Here is a 17,061-nt window from a genome sequence, read left to right on the forward strand (position 1 = left end):
GGTTCTCCCATCTCAGTCATCCAGGTAGCTGGGAATGTAGTATGCTGCCACCCCTAGTTAGGACATCCATTTAAAAATCCTATGATGTCCAAACTCCAATTAATGGAGATTTCTCCCTTCCCGTTATAAAGTGAGAATGACTGTGTTTTATACTTGGGGCTGTAATAGTTGTTTCAGATGAATATTTTCCTTTCCTGCATATGTTTGAGGCTAACTGACTTGAAAAATTAAGTTTGATCCCCCTTTTGTCTTTTTATTTTTGGTACAAGGGATTTGAAGTGAGCCTTCTCACTGAGAGCTACATCCCCAGCCCTTTTTATTAATTATTATTATTATTATTATTTTGTATCGGGGATTGAACTCATGTCTACGTGCTTGCAAGGTAGGCGCTTATGTTGCTGAGCTAAATCCCCAGCCCCTTTATTTATTATTTTGAGACAAGATCTTACTAAGTTGCCTAGGCTGGGCTTAAACTTGTGATTCTCCTGCCTCAGCCTCCCATAGTGCTTTTGCCTTTTAATATGTTAACATTTATGGATCACCAGTCATGGACTCAATGAGTGACTGGCAGTCTTTATGGGACCTGGTGTCTGTAGATGGATGGTTACCTCCAAATGGCTTTATTGACTCACTGAGCTTTTAGAACTCCCGGCATACCTTGGGAAGCCTGTGTGTGCACGTATGCTAGTCAGTGTATGGCTCTGAATCACCTTTGAGATCTGTTAACAATAAAGGTTCTGGGGTTCTTTCCTGGAACATGGCTTAGGTAAGACTGCTGATGACTGGGTCCTCAGTATATTCAGAAACACTGATGAATAGTTCCCTACTTAAGAATTCTTAAGACCCATTCTTTCATTTTGTAGAAAAACAGACCAGAAGGAGTGAAATAACACAGCTGCATCATGCTGTTATTAGGAAGCGCCATGTAAAATCTAGACTCGGCTGGAGCTCTTTCTCCCACTACTTCCTCCTTGTTTGAGAACTTGATGATTAATCCTGCCCTTTGTTGAATTCTGACCCCATCTTTCTTTCAAGTGTTATGTTAGCTTTGTTGCCATTACTGTATTTATACTCACGGGCCTGGGGTGAGACTCTATGTGTATATTTTATACTCTTGATTTTTGCAAAAAGTATCAGAGTGTTAGCCACAGAGTATTTCCTCCTCTGGATGAACAGGTCTTGTGTTTTGAAGCTACAGGAGGCAGACTGCTTGCTGGGCTCTTCTGGACACTTTGAGTCACCTACCAAGTGGATACTGAACTACAGTCTCGGGCATCTTTTGGGCTGCAAAACTGGGAGCAGAGTGTCCTGAAACTTGTAATCCAGTGTACTTTGGAGTCAGGCAGGGAGTTTGGGAGGATGGAGCAGGAGAGGCAGGGAGTTCACTGGACCAGAAAGCTTATGTGTAGGGCACGAGGCTTTGTAGAAAAGGTGAAACTCAGAATCAGTGTCTTGAGAAACTTGGATGAGACTGTAGGAGACTATCTTAGTCACTTTTTCATTGCTGAGACCCAAACCTGACACCTAAAACTTAAGAGAGGTTTACTCTGGCTCATAGTTATAGGGTTTCAGTCCATGGTCAGCGGGCTCCAAGACAAGATGGCAATGGCAGAGGAGCGCAGTGGAGAAGAAGCTGCGGATCTCATAGAATCCAGGAAGCAGAGAGAGAGAGTCAAGGGAGGAGCTGGGAAAGGGAGTGAACCCTTCTGGGTCATGCTTACAGTGACCTGCCTCTTCTGACCAGGCCTCCCCTCCTAGTGGCAAGTCAGCTATAGTACTCTATCATCCAGGAATTCCAGACTGCACGAGTCTATGATCTTATGAGGCTGTAGGGGGACATCTAGATATAAACCATAATAGGGATAAAAGGAAATTTTGAGGGAAAGAGCAGTAAGAGTACAGACTGAATATTTAATATTCAGTACCTTGCATTTGTGGGAAGAGGCAGCACAGACTAATGGAAAAAAATACTCCAAACCATAACATGTTAGGAGCAATTCCACAGCCACTTGGAAAATGAGCCAGTTCTTCCAATACTAGTTTTAAGAATTTAGACAAGTCATATAACTTCTTTAGGTCTCTGTTTCATCATCTATTCAAAATAATACTTACGTTTTTTTTTTTTAAGTATTGTGCAGGTTAGATGGGCCAGTCAAGATTTTAAACATGTAATTTGGGACTTATGTTTTTTTTTTTTTAATTTATTCACTAATTGCTTATGAAGCTCCAAGCCCTCTCATTTCAGCATTTGCACTGGGTTCCTGCCATGTGAAAATGCTCTGCTCTTTATCTTCCCTCTTCTATTTCTCCTGTTCCGATAATTCCCATATAACGTCTCTGTATGCAGCTTTTCATGTGCTCACAAGCACACTTTGTTTCTGGATGTATTATTTTATTCCTTCTCTTATAGCCCTTACGTTATACTACCCTTACCAGCTTCCTTTTAGGGCTTTACCGGTACCCCTGAGCACCCTAAGGGCTGAAGTTTGGCTCATCTTCCTGTTCCAGTGCTTGGCCCCAATTGGCTCCTCAGATGTGGTTAGTTGAATACACTGACTCTTTGCTATGTCTTCTAACTTTAGCAATGGTACATATTGTGCTCATATCTGAGTGTGGTTCAGGGTAAAGGAGCCACAGAAAATAGTAGCTCAATAGGTCCATCATGGAAGTAGAACCTGGGGCTTTTGAGTTATATTTAAATCCATGCATAGGAGACCACTGTTGTAAATACTTCCCTGGCAAGTGACTGTAGCAGTCTAAATTATACACAGGGAAAGCCGGGGGTATTTGATTTTTTTTGCATAATGCTTAAGGTTTTATTTTCCAGACTTGATTTGATACAGTATTTATCTGTATCTTCTTTGCAGCCTGGTTGATGATCGTTGTGTTGTGCAGCCAGAAGCCGGGGACCTTAATAATCCACCTAAGAAATTCAGAGGTAAGATAGTGGCCTTTGTGGAGTGGTCATCTCAATCACCTGAAAGTTCATGAAATGTGTTGTTATATGTCTGTTAAGTTTTGGTTTTGGTAAATTATGTGGCTTTTTTCAAACTATGATTCCAAGCTTTATAACTTCCTGAAAAATACGTAAGTGAATTTAGTGTTGGTGTCAAGACTGAGATAGTTTTTATTTATTTATTTATTTTTTGGTACCAGGGATTGAATTTATGATCTGGCTCTTTTCAGGCAGGCGCTTATGCCACTGAGCTAAATCCAACCCTGGGGCTGGGGATTTAGCTCAGTGGCGTAAGTGCCTGCCTTGCAAGCAGGCAGACGTAAGTTCGATCCCCAGTACCAATAAATTAAAAAAATAAATAAATAAATAAAAAATCCTCAGCCCCTGGGATAGTTTTTATTAGGTCCTTAATTTGTTTATCAGATGCCTGTTGGTAAGTGCCAATTCAGTAAAGCTTTTCACTTGTACAGATTATTTCTCCAAACAAAAAGGTTTTTTATAGATCCAGTTACAAGGAACCTTTGCTCTTCTAGCATATCTCGCTGTCCGTTTGCCATATGGACACTCTTAGATCCCCCTGGTGGAAAGAGACAGTCTTGATTGTGGACTTGGTTTTGAGTTAAAAGATAGAGCAGCTTTCCTGCCAGTGTGGGCTTTCTTTTTAGATGTCTTGCCTTTGATGTCTTCCTTGAAATGTGACCGAGTTTATTGCAGAAGCTTATAGAGAGCCCTTCCTGGGTCTTGTCTTGACCAGGCAAGTTATTTGTAATCCCATGGAAGAGTTATTGGAATTCCAATAAGTTAATTCCAGTATGCCAGTTCCAGTGCAACCCGTGGTGAGAATAAAGACACTAAGACATATTTATAGTTATGGGGACCGAAAGGGATCCTAAATCTAACTAGAGAATGATTCACTGGAACAAAGGCCTCGACCGGAGCCTAGCTCAGATTTCACTAATTTTTGAAGAAGGGAGTGGTTTGAGGACGAGGAACTGTAAGAATGACAGAAATATGTGAGTGCTGTGAGCTGGACTAGGTAGGAGGCCTGAAAACACCTCCGTAGTATGAAGGGAGAAGGATATGCAGAAAGACCAATCTGTATAACACAGCTGAGGTAGCTTGATGTTCAGGGTGCAGGTCCTTCAGCTCCGCTGTGCAAGATTTTCTAGCCTGGGAAGCCCCAGTTCGCAGCTGTGGAGCCATGGCTCTTCATCTCACCCAGCTCAGCCATGTTTTTTAGGCGTCGTGGTGCTGGGACTGTAGCTTCAAAGATAACCCATCAGCACCTCAGCTAGCCCTACTTACATTGCTTAAAACCAATTAAAGAGATAAAGAATAGCCTAGCCATCTCTGCACGTATAAGTAAATGGAGATATAGGGCCAGGTTTAGTCAAAATGGAGATAATTGCTCTTTGTTCAACAAGTCATGCAGGTGGTCCTCCACAGAAGGAATTTAAAATATAATTGCTGTGTTCTGTTCTGAACACTTGTTTGTTTGTTGTGGTCATAGTAGTTAATGACTGAGTTGTAGGCATATATTAGAATGATCTGGTGAAGATTTTACATTAAATAGGTGCTCGGGTATTACTCTAGGGCAATTAAGTTAATCTCTTAAATTGATGTAGGGGTATTAGCATTTTAAAGGCTTCTAAAGTATGATATAGCCACAGTTAAGACCCCACTGAGTTAGGTATTGGACTCATGGCCTCAGTCCCAAAGAACTTAAGTCTTGCTATGCAGATTCTATCACTTTAGTTATAACTTCTGTTTGTTGAATGACTTAGCAATTGATTTTTTGGATGAAAGCTAAAGAAATTAGAGTAAAATATATGGGAAGAATCCACTTGGAAGATGTTTGATGTTGAGCTGCCTCCAGTTGGCATGAGATATCAGGAGAAAATTTTCACCTGAGGACTAGGGGAAACCATTATTTTGAAAAAAACTCATTGATGTAGATAGGGAATGGAACCCTGAAGTTACTGTTGCTTTTCTGCCTTTTTTTTTTTCTTCCAAAACAAAATTTTAAGTGCACTGGCTGTGAAAAATTTAACCCAATCATAATAATGCGGTCTCAAAATTAATTCTTCATTCTGTAATTGAGTAACTATGCTAGTCACTTGGCTGAGGATGCTGCCTGTGTTAGCTCAGGATATCATTTCCTGGGGAGGGGACTGATGGACTCAGAGTGAAGTATTTCGTCTGGGTTGCCATGGCTAGAGAAGGATGGGGTAGGAGCCTGGTTCTCCATTTTTGGCTGCATAGGGAAATTGCCAGGATAACTTTTAAAAATACTGATGTCAGAGTTCTACTCCAAAAGATTCTTATTTAATTGAGCACTGGGGTTTTGGAAGCTTACCAGATGATTCCCTTATCTACCCAAAGTTAAGAAGTGCTGCTAATTGTACATGAACTATGAACTATCAACTTTGTCGCTCAGGGAGGAGCTAATCAGGCTTGATTTTTGCACCTGGAGCCATGTGGTGGGATGTGTGCCTTTCTTCACATTTTTGTGGGCAGAGTGCTTAAACTCTTAGATATTTTTAGGTCTACACTATATTGTGGCTATTTGTATCTCTCCTACCTAATTGAAATTTTGCCTTTGACCACATTCTCTCAGTCTCCCAACCCATCCCAGCTCTGGGAAACTACCCTGGTAGAAATCTTTGCTTCTACTAGTTCAGTTCTTTAAGATTCCTCGTATAAGTGAGGTTGGGCTTGTCCTTCAGTCCCTGGCTTATTTCACTTAACATGATGTCCTACAGTTGTTACCCGGAATGAGCCGGTGGCTGTTTGACTACAGTTAGAACATTCAACTAAGTAAAACCATAGCTGCAGAAGTTGGAAGAGATACATGCTTTCCTGGCACTATCGTAAAAGTATCACATGCTGGGATATACAGCTAGTGGATGATTTGAAGGAACTATTTGGAGATAAATGAAACAGTGTGATAGAAGCTCTTGGGAAACAACCAAAGTCCTTCTGGGGCTTGGCCTGGTTCCACCAGTCTTCATTTGACAGTGGCTTGATTTGTTGAGTATGTTTCTCCATAATTTATTTATTTATATTTATTTATTTTTTGGTGCTGGGACTGCAAATTGAGCTCATGATCTGACTCTCGTCAGGCAGGCATCATGCCATTGAGCTATGTACCTGGCTCTCTTCATAATTTAAAAATAAAGTTTTCTAGGTTGTTAGCTGCTTTATATTTATGGGAAAATCTGGTTCAGAAAAGCCTGTGCTGAAGACTGTGGATGTGGGACAGGGCTTCCTAGCTTTTGTATGTTCAGCAAGGGTCCCCTGTTCACTGGTGAGAAGCCCAGGCAGGTATACCTGGGCAAGCTCCTGAAGTGCTGGAGGGATTGGTTCCTCCGTCATGAACTTGGGCAGTGGATAGTTAAGATTTTTTTCAAAGCACCCTTTCAACTGTGGTATACCATACTTAAAACGTTTTTTTTTTTTTTTTTCTTACCATGAAGAAAAAAGATCTCTCTTTTGGAAGAGATTGCTGGCTTTCCAGATATGTTTTGAAGTTAAAAATCATTTTGGTGTTTAAAAGCTGTGCATTGGGCAGCTGGGTGATTTGGAGGCATTTCTAGTCTATTTCTTTCAGTGCCATTGCACCTGGAGTTTAACAAACCCTTGTGGAGGAGAGAGATGCTGGCAAACAGCCCAATGGAATGGAGTTTTTATCTAAACAATCTGCAGAGCTACATTTAGTCCTTCGGGTTTGCTCTTGCTTCCATTGTTTCCTTGCCAAGTGATTTTCTTTATTGAGAGCCATCATAACCTCTTCTTAAGTAAATGGAAATTCAAGGCCTGTTGATGCAGTGCGCCCACGACTTGTGACTTTGGGGTTCTAATTTTGTGTGCTCCCTCTGAGAGCTCAACCTTGCTGGTTAATAAACATAGATGTTTGGATTCAAATTGAACCAGACGTTTTGGATTCAAATCCAAATTCTACTAACTCTTACCTGTGTGACCCTGAACAAATTACTTGACTCTTGTAAGCTTTGGATTTTGCATCTATGTAATAAAATATGGTAACAGTCTCTACCTCCTAAAGCCATCATGAGGTGTAAGTGTCAATTAAGACTTTAGCACTTGATAAAATTCTCAGTTGTAAAAACATGGAGGGACCTGGAGGACATTGTGTTAAGTAAAATAAACCAAGCACAGCACAAATACTGCATGACCTTATTCATATGTGCAATTCTACAATGTTTGATCTCATAGAAATGAAGAGTAGAATAGTGGCTCCGAGAGGCTGGGGAAGGCAGCAGTGGGAGAAAGGGAAATTGGTTAATGAGTACAAAATTACAGTTAGGAGAAAGAAATTTTGTTGGGCCCCGTTGCACAGTAGAATAACTGTGGTTAATGATAATGTGTTGTGTGTGTGTATGCACATTCTTTTTTTTCTTTTGCCTTTTAAGGACAGGTTCTTATTATGTAGTTCAGGCTGGCCTTACGCCCACTGTGTAACCCAAGCTAGCCTTGTACTCCTGGCAATCCTCCTGCATCAGTGCTGGAATTATGGATGTGCACCACCATGATTGGCTTGCATAGCATTGAATATTTCAAAAGAGTCAGAAGAAAAGATTTCACATGTTTACTACAGGAAGAAATGAGTGATAAAGGACTGTGGAGGTAGCTTAGTGGAGAGTGTTCACCTAGCATGCAATACATGGTACCTAAGTTTGATCACCAGTACTGCTAAAAGCAAAATAAATGATAAAGATTTAAGATGTTGGATGTGGTAATCAGTGACTTCAGCATCATGCAATGCATACATGAATTGAAACCTTCAAAAATATGCCTAATAATTATGTGTTGATCAAAAAAAAGTTAAAAAAATAAGACTTTAATGCTGAAGACATTTGGCCCTTAGTTGTAGACTCAGTAAGCTTTCCTTATTTTTTAATCTTTTCATTCCTAGTTAGAGCCTAGTGCTTACAATTAGTAGTAGAAAAAAAGGATTTATATTAGAATCCTTTTGTGATATGAGAATAATTATACAGTATATTGTTACTCTTTGTGTCTTTAAATGCTTTGTAAGAGTCTGCACATGGACCCCTGAGTCTAGATTCAAGGCCATTGCTCTGCTGTGCAACCTGAGTGACCTTAAGAGTGTATATAATTTTTCTGAGCTTCCTTCTGCTTATATAGAATGTGGGGGAATAATTTTTTCCTTACAAAGACAATAGAATTAAAATAATAATGATGAAGAGCCTAACAGACTACTTGGGACATGGTAGTTGTTAAGTGGTTGGTAGCTCTTTCTTTTCCAGTAGACACAGAAGAGTTAAACATTGAGCACACTTGTTTTTCTCTGGTGGGTAAAAGTGCATTTCCAAATATTTTTTTAAAAATTTCCTCGAGTGTGTCTCCTGTCTCTCACTGTCTAGAGGAAAAAAAGACTGGCTGCGCATCTGTTTCACTTAAGTCAAATCTTTTTCATCATCTGAATGAGTTTTGGACGGTGTCATTTTCCTCTGTGTGGTGAGAGCTGAGATGTGGAATAATTGTTGGTTCTTTAGTTGATGTGATATCATTTTAAGCACCAGTGTCTGTGGTACTTAAGACTTACCATTTTTCCCTGATTTGCATTGGCTTTGCCTATGTTCTTAGAAGAATAGGGAAGGCCAACATCCATCCGATTGAAACCTGGAATAGAAACTTTGTGGTTAGTGAGTTTGTCTATATTATCTTTCCCTCTTCACACGCCTGCCTAACCCTCCCCCAACAAGATGCTACTCATAAACGTCACCTAAGAAAAGATGGTAACTGACAGTCCGTCTCCATTTTGATTTTGAATCTTTGCTGTTTTAAGTGTAACCTCTTGGGTGGTTGGAGTAGAACCAAGATAATTTGGGCTTTTGGCAAATAGAAGTTTTAGAGTTGGTCATGCTATTTGTTGTGTAATTTTATTTTTTGAGATTGAGGCAACAGTAAAATTCTTGTCCTTAAAATGTGACCTACATTCATTTTAAGAGGCCAGTGTTGGCCCCCAGTTCTGACCTTACATGTCACTGTATCAGTGTTATCAAAATGTGTAGTCTTTCAGCTTAGAGAAACTCCTTAGTCTCAGAATTAAAAACAAAAAAAGCTATTTAGGGGGGGAATTTAAAAGTTAGGATGGGGAGGAGTTGGGAAGGAAAAGAGAGAACCTCTTTTGTGGGTATCTGAATAGGTGGGGAAAATACCAGGCTGGACGTATGCATGGTCTTGGTAAGTGTCTTCCTGCCTCCTGGTTCTCTTTCTCCTTCCCCAGTGAAGTTGATCTCAAGCACAGTGTAAATTATTATATCACTACTGTGTACCAGCTGCTGGCATAGGTGGTCAGGGGGCAAAATGAGTTAAATACAGTCCCAAACATGCTTTTCGGTGATTTAGAGTTTTAGGAAGAAACAGACTCACATTATACATAATGGTAGTGAACACTGTTGGAGCATTTAGTTTGTACAGAGAAATTAACTCACCTATGTGTTATAGGTATTGGTGTTCCCATTGTACAGATGAGTAAATGGAAGCTCTAAAATTGAGCAGCTTGCCTGTAGACTGTTAAATGTCACTTCTTTGGTTACCATTTATTTCATTAATGTCTATTAGGCACCTCCCATATTCTAGTCATTTATATTCCAGGGGGAAAAGATACATTCTAAGAAGTCCACACCAGTTCACAGTACACCAGTGCCCAAATCTTTGAAGAAATTGTTTAGTATAGTTTGGTCACACAGCAACAGTTTGTATACAAATAGAAGTGAGGTGGTGAAATACCTTCCTGTATCCGACTGGGGAAGAATAGTGAGATTCTTTTCACGTGGCTCGTTCCTTTGAGCTGTGCAACACTTCCGCAGGTTGGGGCCTGGCTGTTTTGTCTGATGCCATTTGTGCTGACAGAGGTCAGGAGCTCCTGAGTGTCAGAGTCAGGCCAGAGCTCTCTTCTGAGGGTTGAGCCTAGGGTTTTCTCTCTTTTCTGCCTGGTAGACGCCTTTCTTCTGGCCCAAGAGTTCCCTACAGCCATGCCCTTGTCACCTCCAGAAGTTTCTAAATGAGAAAGTTAATACTTTTCCGCTGTCTGCCAAACTCTTCCTAGCTTTCATTTAGGAATATTTAAATGAGAAATGATGCAGGGAGGAAGATGGAGGGCCTGGACGTTTTTGATTTGCTGCGTCCATCTTTAGCCTTTGCCATTACAAGCTATGAGATATGCAATGTGCTACCTGTAACAGGATTTGAATCCTCTTTGTATGGCTAATGAGGCCATTGTAATCTCTGGATCTGTTTCCTCCTCAGTTGAATGGAATTTAAGTGAAGTAAGCCAGAGGATTCCTTCCAGTTTGAAACTTTGCAATCAGTGGCAGAAACAAGCAGGATAATGTTGGACCAAAAAGCATTGGGATTCAGGGGCTCAATTGTGTTTGCTAAGAAGTAGGTTCCTGTTTCTGTGGGATTATGAGTTGTTTTTATTAAGTTAAGAGAATGAAGGAATCAGGCCTTACCCTAAGGCAAAATAGGGACCCAGCCGGGGTCACAGTTCTCACCTAGGGTGGCCAGACAAATTTTCTGGCTCAGTTTTCTTGCAAACCATCCTCCTTGGAGGTACATTATTTTAGTTGTTGCTAAGCAACATGCCCCCCCTTTGGCAAGTAATTGAAGGAATGAACCCATATCTTACTTAGCTTTAAATGCCCATGTGGAAAAGGGAAGGCCTAACTTAAATTTTGTATCCTCTTTGGATTCTAATTCATGACAGGCCCTTCATAGTACGGATAAGGGATTTAGCTTATGCCTGTTTTGGTAAGTAAGGTAGAAAAAAAATCACTCTATTTTGTTTTTTTTTTCACCACTGTCCTTCAAGAAAAAAATCACTGTATTTAAGATGCTTGTCAAGTATATGTCTTGAAGCATATTGAAGTTTTTGGGCATGTATGTAGCTGCTTTGTAGGAGAGTCTCTTACAACTTGTTCTGTTCACAAAAATCAATTAAAATTTAATAAAAAGATTAGTATTTTTTGTAATCTTCATTTCAGATTTACCACCTTATTTCAATCTTGCATCAATAGAATCCATTTAAAGGGAACAAAACTGTAATTTAAATCAATTCCCCAGGCAATGTAGACTGCTCCCAGTGTGTGTTACACAATTGCTGGGGATGGTGCCTGCTGCTTGATTATGCAGGAGTCTCACACACTGTAGCGAGTCCTCACTAGAGTCCTGCCTACTTGCTGAAAGCTGTGAGCTGCACAACTGAGGGCTCTGCACGTCCTGAGCATGGGCTCACTTTGATGCCCTCAGTCCATTCTTTTGTAAATATTGGAATTTTCCATGAAAAGTAGACCTTGGACCCGTTTTATATCCATGTACTCTTATAGTTAATTGCTAATAAAAAACAGTTTTCAGTTTTGTATGCAAAAAATTCTTCCAGGTTTACTTTGTCTTCTGATTAAATCCCAGTATTTCTATTGTGGTTTCTTCCCTTCAAAGCAAAATAGCTTTAGAAATCTCAGCAAATGTAATTGGGTCATATTGTCATATTGTTATATAGTTCTCCTGACAGCACAATGTAGGGCTTGATTAAGGATTTTTCTTTTGGCAAAGGGTTTTATAATCCTGTCTTCAGAGCATTCATGAAGATGTGTGGTGAGTCACTTGAGCTTATGATAACTCTTTCTCTCCCTTATTTGACAAGTGAGGAAATTAGAGAGATTTAAGAAGCCTGCTGAGGTCACAGAGCAGCAGAGTTGGGTCAAACCGGAGTTGGAATACAGTGAATTTCTACACACACTTTTGGATCATGAATTAAATGAATTTTTTTGTTTCATGTCTCTCTGATTAGTAATAACCTGTTTTCTGTAAATAGATGGAAATAATGCTGAATAATAGCCTTTACAGATACTAATGTAATATTATTTAATTATTTAATATTACTAACTTAATTTATGTCTTCTACTTAATTTATTTAATTTATGTCTCATATACATTGATTTCATTTCAAAACAGTCCTATAAGAAAGTTACTTTTTTGTGAATAAGGCAACTGATATGCAAGATGTTGAGTATTTGGGCCAAGATCATTTAACTAGAAGTGGTGGCACCTGGATGTGAATCCAGACAGTCTGACATCAGAAAGTCTCTTCTTCACACCTACTCTAAACTGCCTTCAGAAGGGGATTGGCCTGAAGGTAATCCATGACAAAATTACTGGATTTTTAAATGAGTTTCCCCCTGTAAGTCACATCAAATATGCTATTTTGAGATACACTGAACCAGCTTCTGTATACTAGAGATGTGTGCTGCCAACGTGATAACCGTGAGTACAGAATTTATCACAGCCATCTTCTGTTTCCGTCTTCCTGGATAGATTTTGGAGCACCTGGAGGGACTGTAACTTGTCCTGCATGCTGGCCCAGTGCCTGGCATAATGTTGATCTTTAGTTTAAAAGCTGGTTGAAAAGCAATTAGTTTTCTTTCTGATATTGTTTTCACTCTTTCAAGTTCTACTTGTGTTTTTAATGATGACATTTTATCAACTGACTGCTGATATATTTATTCTGCTGCCTCATACTGTCCTTCAATTTCTTTTAAGCTATCCAAGTCTTGTATTTCTGTAAAGACTTGTCTTTTTCCTGAAAAATGAGCTTTTACTGGCTCCTTGGTATGGTGTAGGTTGAAAATCTCTGTGTTTGGGGCTGGGGATTTAGCTCAGCGGCATAAGCACCTGCCTTGCAAGCAGGTGATTGGGAGTTCGATCCCTAGTACCGATAAAAAACGAAAAAGACAAAAAAAAAAAAAAAGAAAATCTCTGTGTTTAGAATGTGGCTGGATCATGGGGCTGTTCATCAGTAGATTCATCCACTGATGATGTTCAGTAGCTGAATGTGGTATTAGGAGGTGGGACCAGATTGGAGGTGAGTCACTGGGAACATTACATGGAAAAGCATGTTTTTGTTCCCAGTTCTTCCCTTCTCTCTTTGTTTCCTGGCAGTCATGAAATGAGCAGCTTACCTTCACCATGCCTTTCCCTCATGTTGTTTCTGTCGTAGAGACAGGCAAACATGAACTGAAACCAGAAGTCAAAAAATAAATCTCTGCTCTTCTAAGTCAGTGATGGTGAATTTACAACATGTGTCTCAGCCAGCTGTTTCTTATCATTGAAAGGTCTAAAAGGTTTATTATCTCTACTTTTAGTTACGGGTATTGGGTATTTTGTTCTAGCAACAGGAATAAGAATGTTACGGGTTTTGGTACTGAGAGTGGTCGTGCTGTAACTGTACCCAGCACTGTGGTTTAGAATCCTTTGGAACTGGTTTGTAGGAGGAGTTTGGAACTTTTTGGAGATGCTAGCTAGAGAAACCCTGGAAAACTGTAAGCTGATTTTGATGGAAGATTCTTGTTAGAGTTCAGAAGACAGAATGCTGACAATAGAGATCTGACTCAGTCCACTGGACAGTTGGACTGGAGACCATCTGTGTTACACCCTGACAGGAAATCTGTCTACATTTTTTTTCCATGTCCTGAGACTTTGTGGGAGACTGAGATCAAGGACAGTGGATAACCTAGTGGAGGAAATTTCAAATCAGGCCAGTGTTGAGGCTGTGGCATGAGCACTGTTGGCTGCTTTTAGCCAGATGTATAGTGAAAATTAGGAACAAAAAGCAGATGTGAAAATTTTGCAGTTTCATCAAAAAAGGAAGCACCTGTAAAGTTGGGACTATGGAAAATAGCAGTTGCCAAAAAGATGATCATTAAAAAGAAAACAAAGGCTTTGCAAACAGATAATAGGAAATATGGCTTGAAAGCATCTCAGGAATCAGCAAGACCCCACTCCTTGCAGACTCAAGGGTGCAAAGCTGTAAAGCTTTTGTTTGAGAAGAGAGTCCATAGATTCCCTGCTCAAGAACTGCTGCCTAGGGAATTGGTCTCCTAGGATTTGTTTCACTGCACTCAGCCATCCTAGTACTCACGGGCCTCTGTAGCCATAATGCAAGGAGGCTGACTATGGGTTAAGCTGTGGCAGACCTTGGCATCATCCACATGCTGCCTGTTTTAAGGGATGCAGAATGCAAAAGTTATGAGGTTAAGGAAGCTTCTACATAGGTTTGAAAGAAGTCTGAGGAGGTCAGATATTGTGCCTGAGAGGACAGTGAGTAAAAGTTCTAAGAGAGAAGCTGAAAGTGCAGGGGAGACCTCAGGAAGTTGGAGCTGCTGGGAGTGTGGAATGTTTGCTGAGGAAAACCAGAGGCAGTGATCACCGGTACTGCTCAGAGAGGCTGTGATGGTTGCAACTGGCAGTGTCTCAGAGGCAGGCCTAAAGATCTTCAGAGCTCGTGTCCTGCCACAATCTGTCCCAGGTGCTGGACATGGAGCTATAGTATTTAAATTTTGCTTTGCTGGGTTTCAGTGTGGCTCTGGTTGATTCCTTATGTCTCCTTGTTTCTTCCTTTTGCAATGGGGATGTTTAGCCTGTGCAGTTGTATACTGTAAGTGTTTAACTTTAGTTTTGATTTTCACAGGGAGATGATCATAACCAAGAGTTTGCCTTGGGTCTCAGTGGAGCATTTGGAGTTGGGCTTTTCTGCAGTCCTAGAACTGTAAAAACTTTGGGGAATCTTAGAGATGAACTAAATGAATGCCCTTTGTTAATTATATGGACATGAGTGTTTTGGGAAACAGGGACAGAATGTTATGAGTTAGATCTAAAATGTCTCCCAAATGTCCTGTGTTTGAATGGAGGCTTAGTTATTTTTCTTTTGTCGCTGAGACAAAAATATCCAACACCCACAATTTAGGGGAGGAAAGGTTTATTTAGCTCACAGTTTGTAGAGTTTTCAGGCCATACTCTACTGGCTCCAAGGCAGGCTGGCACATAACAGAGGTGCAACCATTCATTGTTCAGAAGAAAGTAAAAGTAACAAGAGGGAGCATGAAAAGCTTCCTTTTGTCCCTTATATTATATGCAGTCTACTGATATTAGGATAGTGGCAATCCAATCAGTGAAGTAATTCAGCAGTTATCCACCCTTAATCCCAGCATTGCACTATGAATCAGTCACACACTCTAGATTCAGCCACCTGTGAGAAAACCTTATGACTGCATGAAGCGTTGGGGAGACATCTAGACACAAACCATAACAGAAGGCGAATGGCTCTCAGGTGTATTATATTCATCTGATTGAATGTGCTATTAGGATGTGGGACTTGGTTAGAAGTAGGTCACTGGGAGCAATCTAGAAAATTGTACTCTTGTCCCCCGCTATGCTGCTGTCCCTACCCCTGCTCCTTGTCCTCCCTCTCCTCCCCCAGGGCTTCCTAGCTGCCATGAGATGAGCAACTTTCCCAGGAAAAGTGAGAGCCTCACTCTCTGCTTTGGTTTGGATCTTTGGAGCCCATTAAATTTGTTAAAGACTTGGTCAGCAAGGTGGTACTGTAGAGAAGTAGTGGAGCCATTAATAGGTAGAGCCTAGTGATGAGAGGTCTTCAGATCACTGGGTGCACATGCCCTTGAAGAAGATTTTGGGTTCCTGGACCACTCCTCCTCTTCTCTTTCATTTCCTAGCCATGAGTTGAGTGATTTTGTTCTACCACGGTTCTTGCCATAGTGTGCTGCTTTGTCACAGGCTCAAAGCTGTAAGGCCAACTCATTATGGACTGGAACTTCTAAAACTATGAGCTAATATAAACCTTTGATTCTTATGATTTGATTATCTCAGGCATTTGTTATAGTGACAGAAATTGACTAACATCCTCTGAAGATGTTTGTTTTTTCTTTGACCTCTAATGTTTGATTTTTATTTCTTCCCTCATAACCATGGCTTTGAGATTCCTTGGCTTCAATCAGTAAAAGATCATAAGAAACAAACAATTATTATGAAGTATCCAGCTCTGTTGTGCCTGGCATTCAGGGAAAGTCATTAATGCTTTTGCTTGTGGCTATTGGAGGACCTCTGTGATGTTGTTGGTGTTAAATTCCATACTTTACAGTTGGGTACTCTGAACCCATAAACGTTAAGGAACCAAGATGAACCTAAGATTGGAACTCACATCTGGAGGACTGAAGAGTATCCACCAGTCAAGTGAATTTATTGAGTTGTGCTGGCCAGGATATATCGGAGTCTCTTATCACATCCTGGATCCCAAATTTAAGAGGCATATTGCTTAGTGGGAATAAAACTAACAGAGGGTAAGTCTCAAACTGATACTGCATGTGGCATTGTAGAATAGCTCCAGCTCGAGACCTCCTCACTCATTTCTGCATTTCTTCTGGAGTGTGGGCACCCTTACAACCCACCTTTCCCTGAAGACAAAGACATCTGTGTAAATCTCAAGATGTCACTTGAGCTCTTTGGTGGTTCTGTGTTTATATGATTGACAAAAGATAACGCTGTGTGCTGTTGACCACAGCACTCTGCACAAGTCTCCCTGCCTTCTTAGTCTCATTTGCAGTTCCCATTCCATTTTATTTGTTCTATCCAGACTGACTTCCTCTTGGAAGTCAGCATAGGTGTATCAGAAATCACTCCCTTTTCTTCTCTGAAATTATCTCTCCATCTCTGTCAGTGCTTTCTGAACCTCCAGGCTTTCTAGCCACTCATCCTTCAAATCTTAGACACAGTGTCTGGGCTATCTTTGCTGAGTCTTTGTGTACAGATCTGTGCCCCTTCTCTGTGCTCAGACTTTGAAGCTAAACTCTGTGCGTTGGCTCTCAGTTCTGTGCTTTACTGATCGTATCATATTGGACATACTGTTTAGCCTCTCAGTGCCTCTCTTTCCTCTTCTCAAAAATGAGGAAATTATATGTGGATCACTGGGTTTTTGTGAGGATTAGAAACAATTTATCCATGTAAAGCAGTTAGTGTAATACCAGCTCTACATTAAATGGCATAACCCTGCCAGTTAATTTTAAATTTTTAACTGTTGCTAGTTTTGACTTAGCACTTGGCCCATTTCATGAACTGTGAGGTCAGAAACTATTCTTGCTTTCCTGTGGCTATCCACAGCCCAGGCCTATAGTAAGCACTTAGACATCTGTGAAATGGGTATAAACAGGTCTCTTGGGCATTGCTTCTGAAACCTGAATATGCTTAAGAACCTCCTGGGGCCTTATTAA

General features: G+C 40.5%; 1 protein-coding gene across 1 annotated transcript in view; it reads left to right on the forward strand.

The window, feature by feature from the left end:
* Itpr1 (inositol 1,4,5-trisphosphate receptor type 1) overlaps positions 1-17,061 on the forward strand; it is a 329,142-nt gene that overhangs the window by 22,863 nt on the left and 289,218 nt on the right. The window contains exon 4 of the mRNA XM_063260287.1: positions 2,868-2,938. Coding sequence (XP_063116357.1) covers positions 2,868-2,938 — 71 coding nt within the window. The remainder of the gene's footprint in view (positions 1-2,867; positions 2,939-17,061) is intronic.

The sequence above is a fragment of the Cavia porcellus genome, unplaced genomic scaffold (genome assembly GCF_034190915.1).
Source record: "Cavia porcellus strain 051 isolate PalLab524CR breed Dunkin Hartley unplaced genomic scaffold, mCavPor4.1 scaffold_13, whole genome shotgun sequence".
In the NCBI taxonomy this organism is placed as follows: domain Eukaryota; kingdom Metazoa; phylum Chordata; class Mammalia; order Rodentia; family Caviidae; genus Cavia; species Cavia porcellus.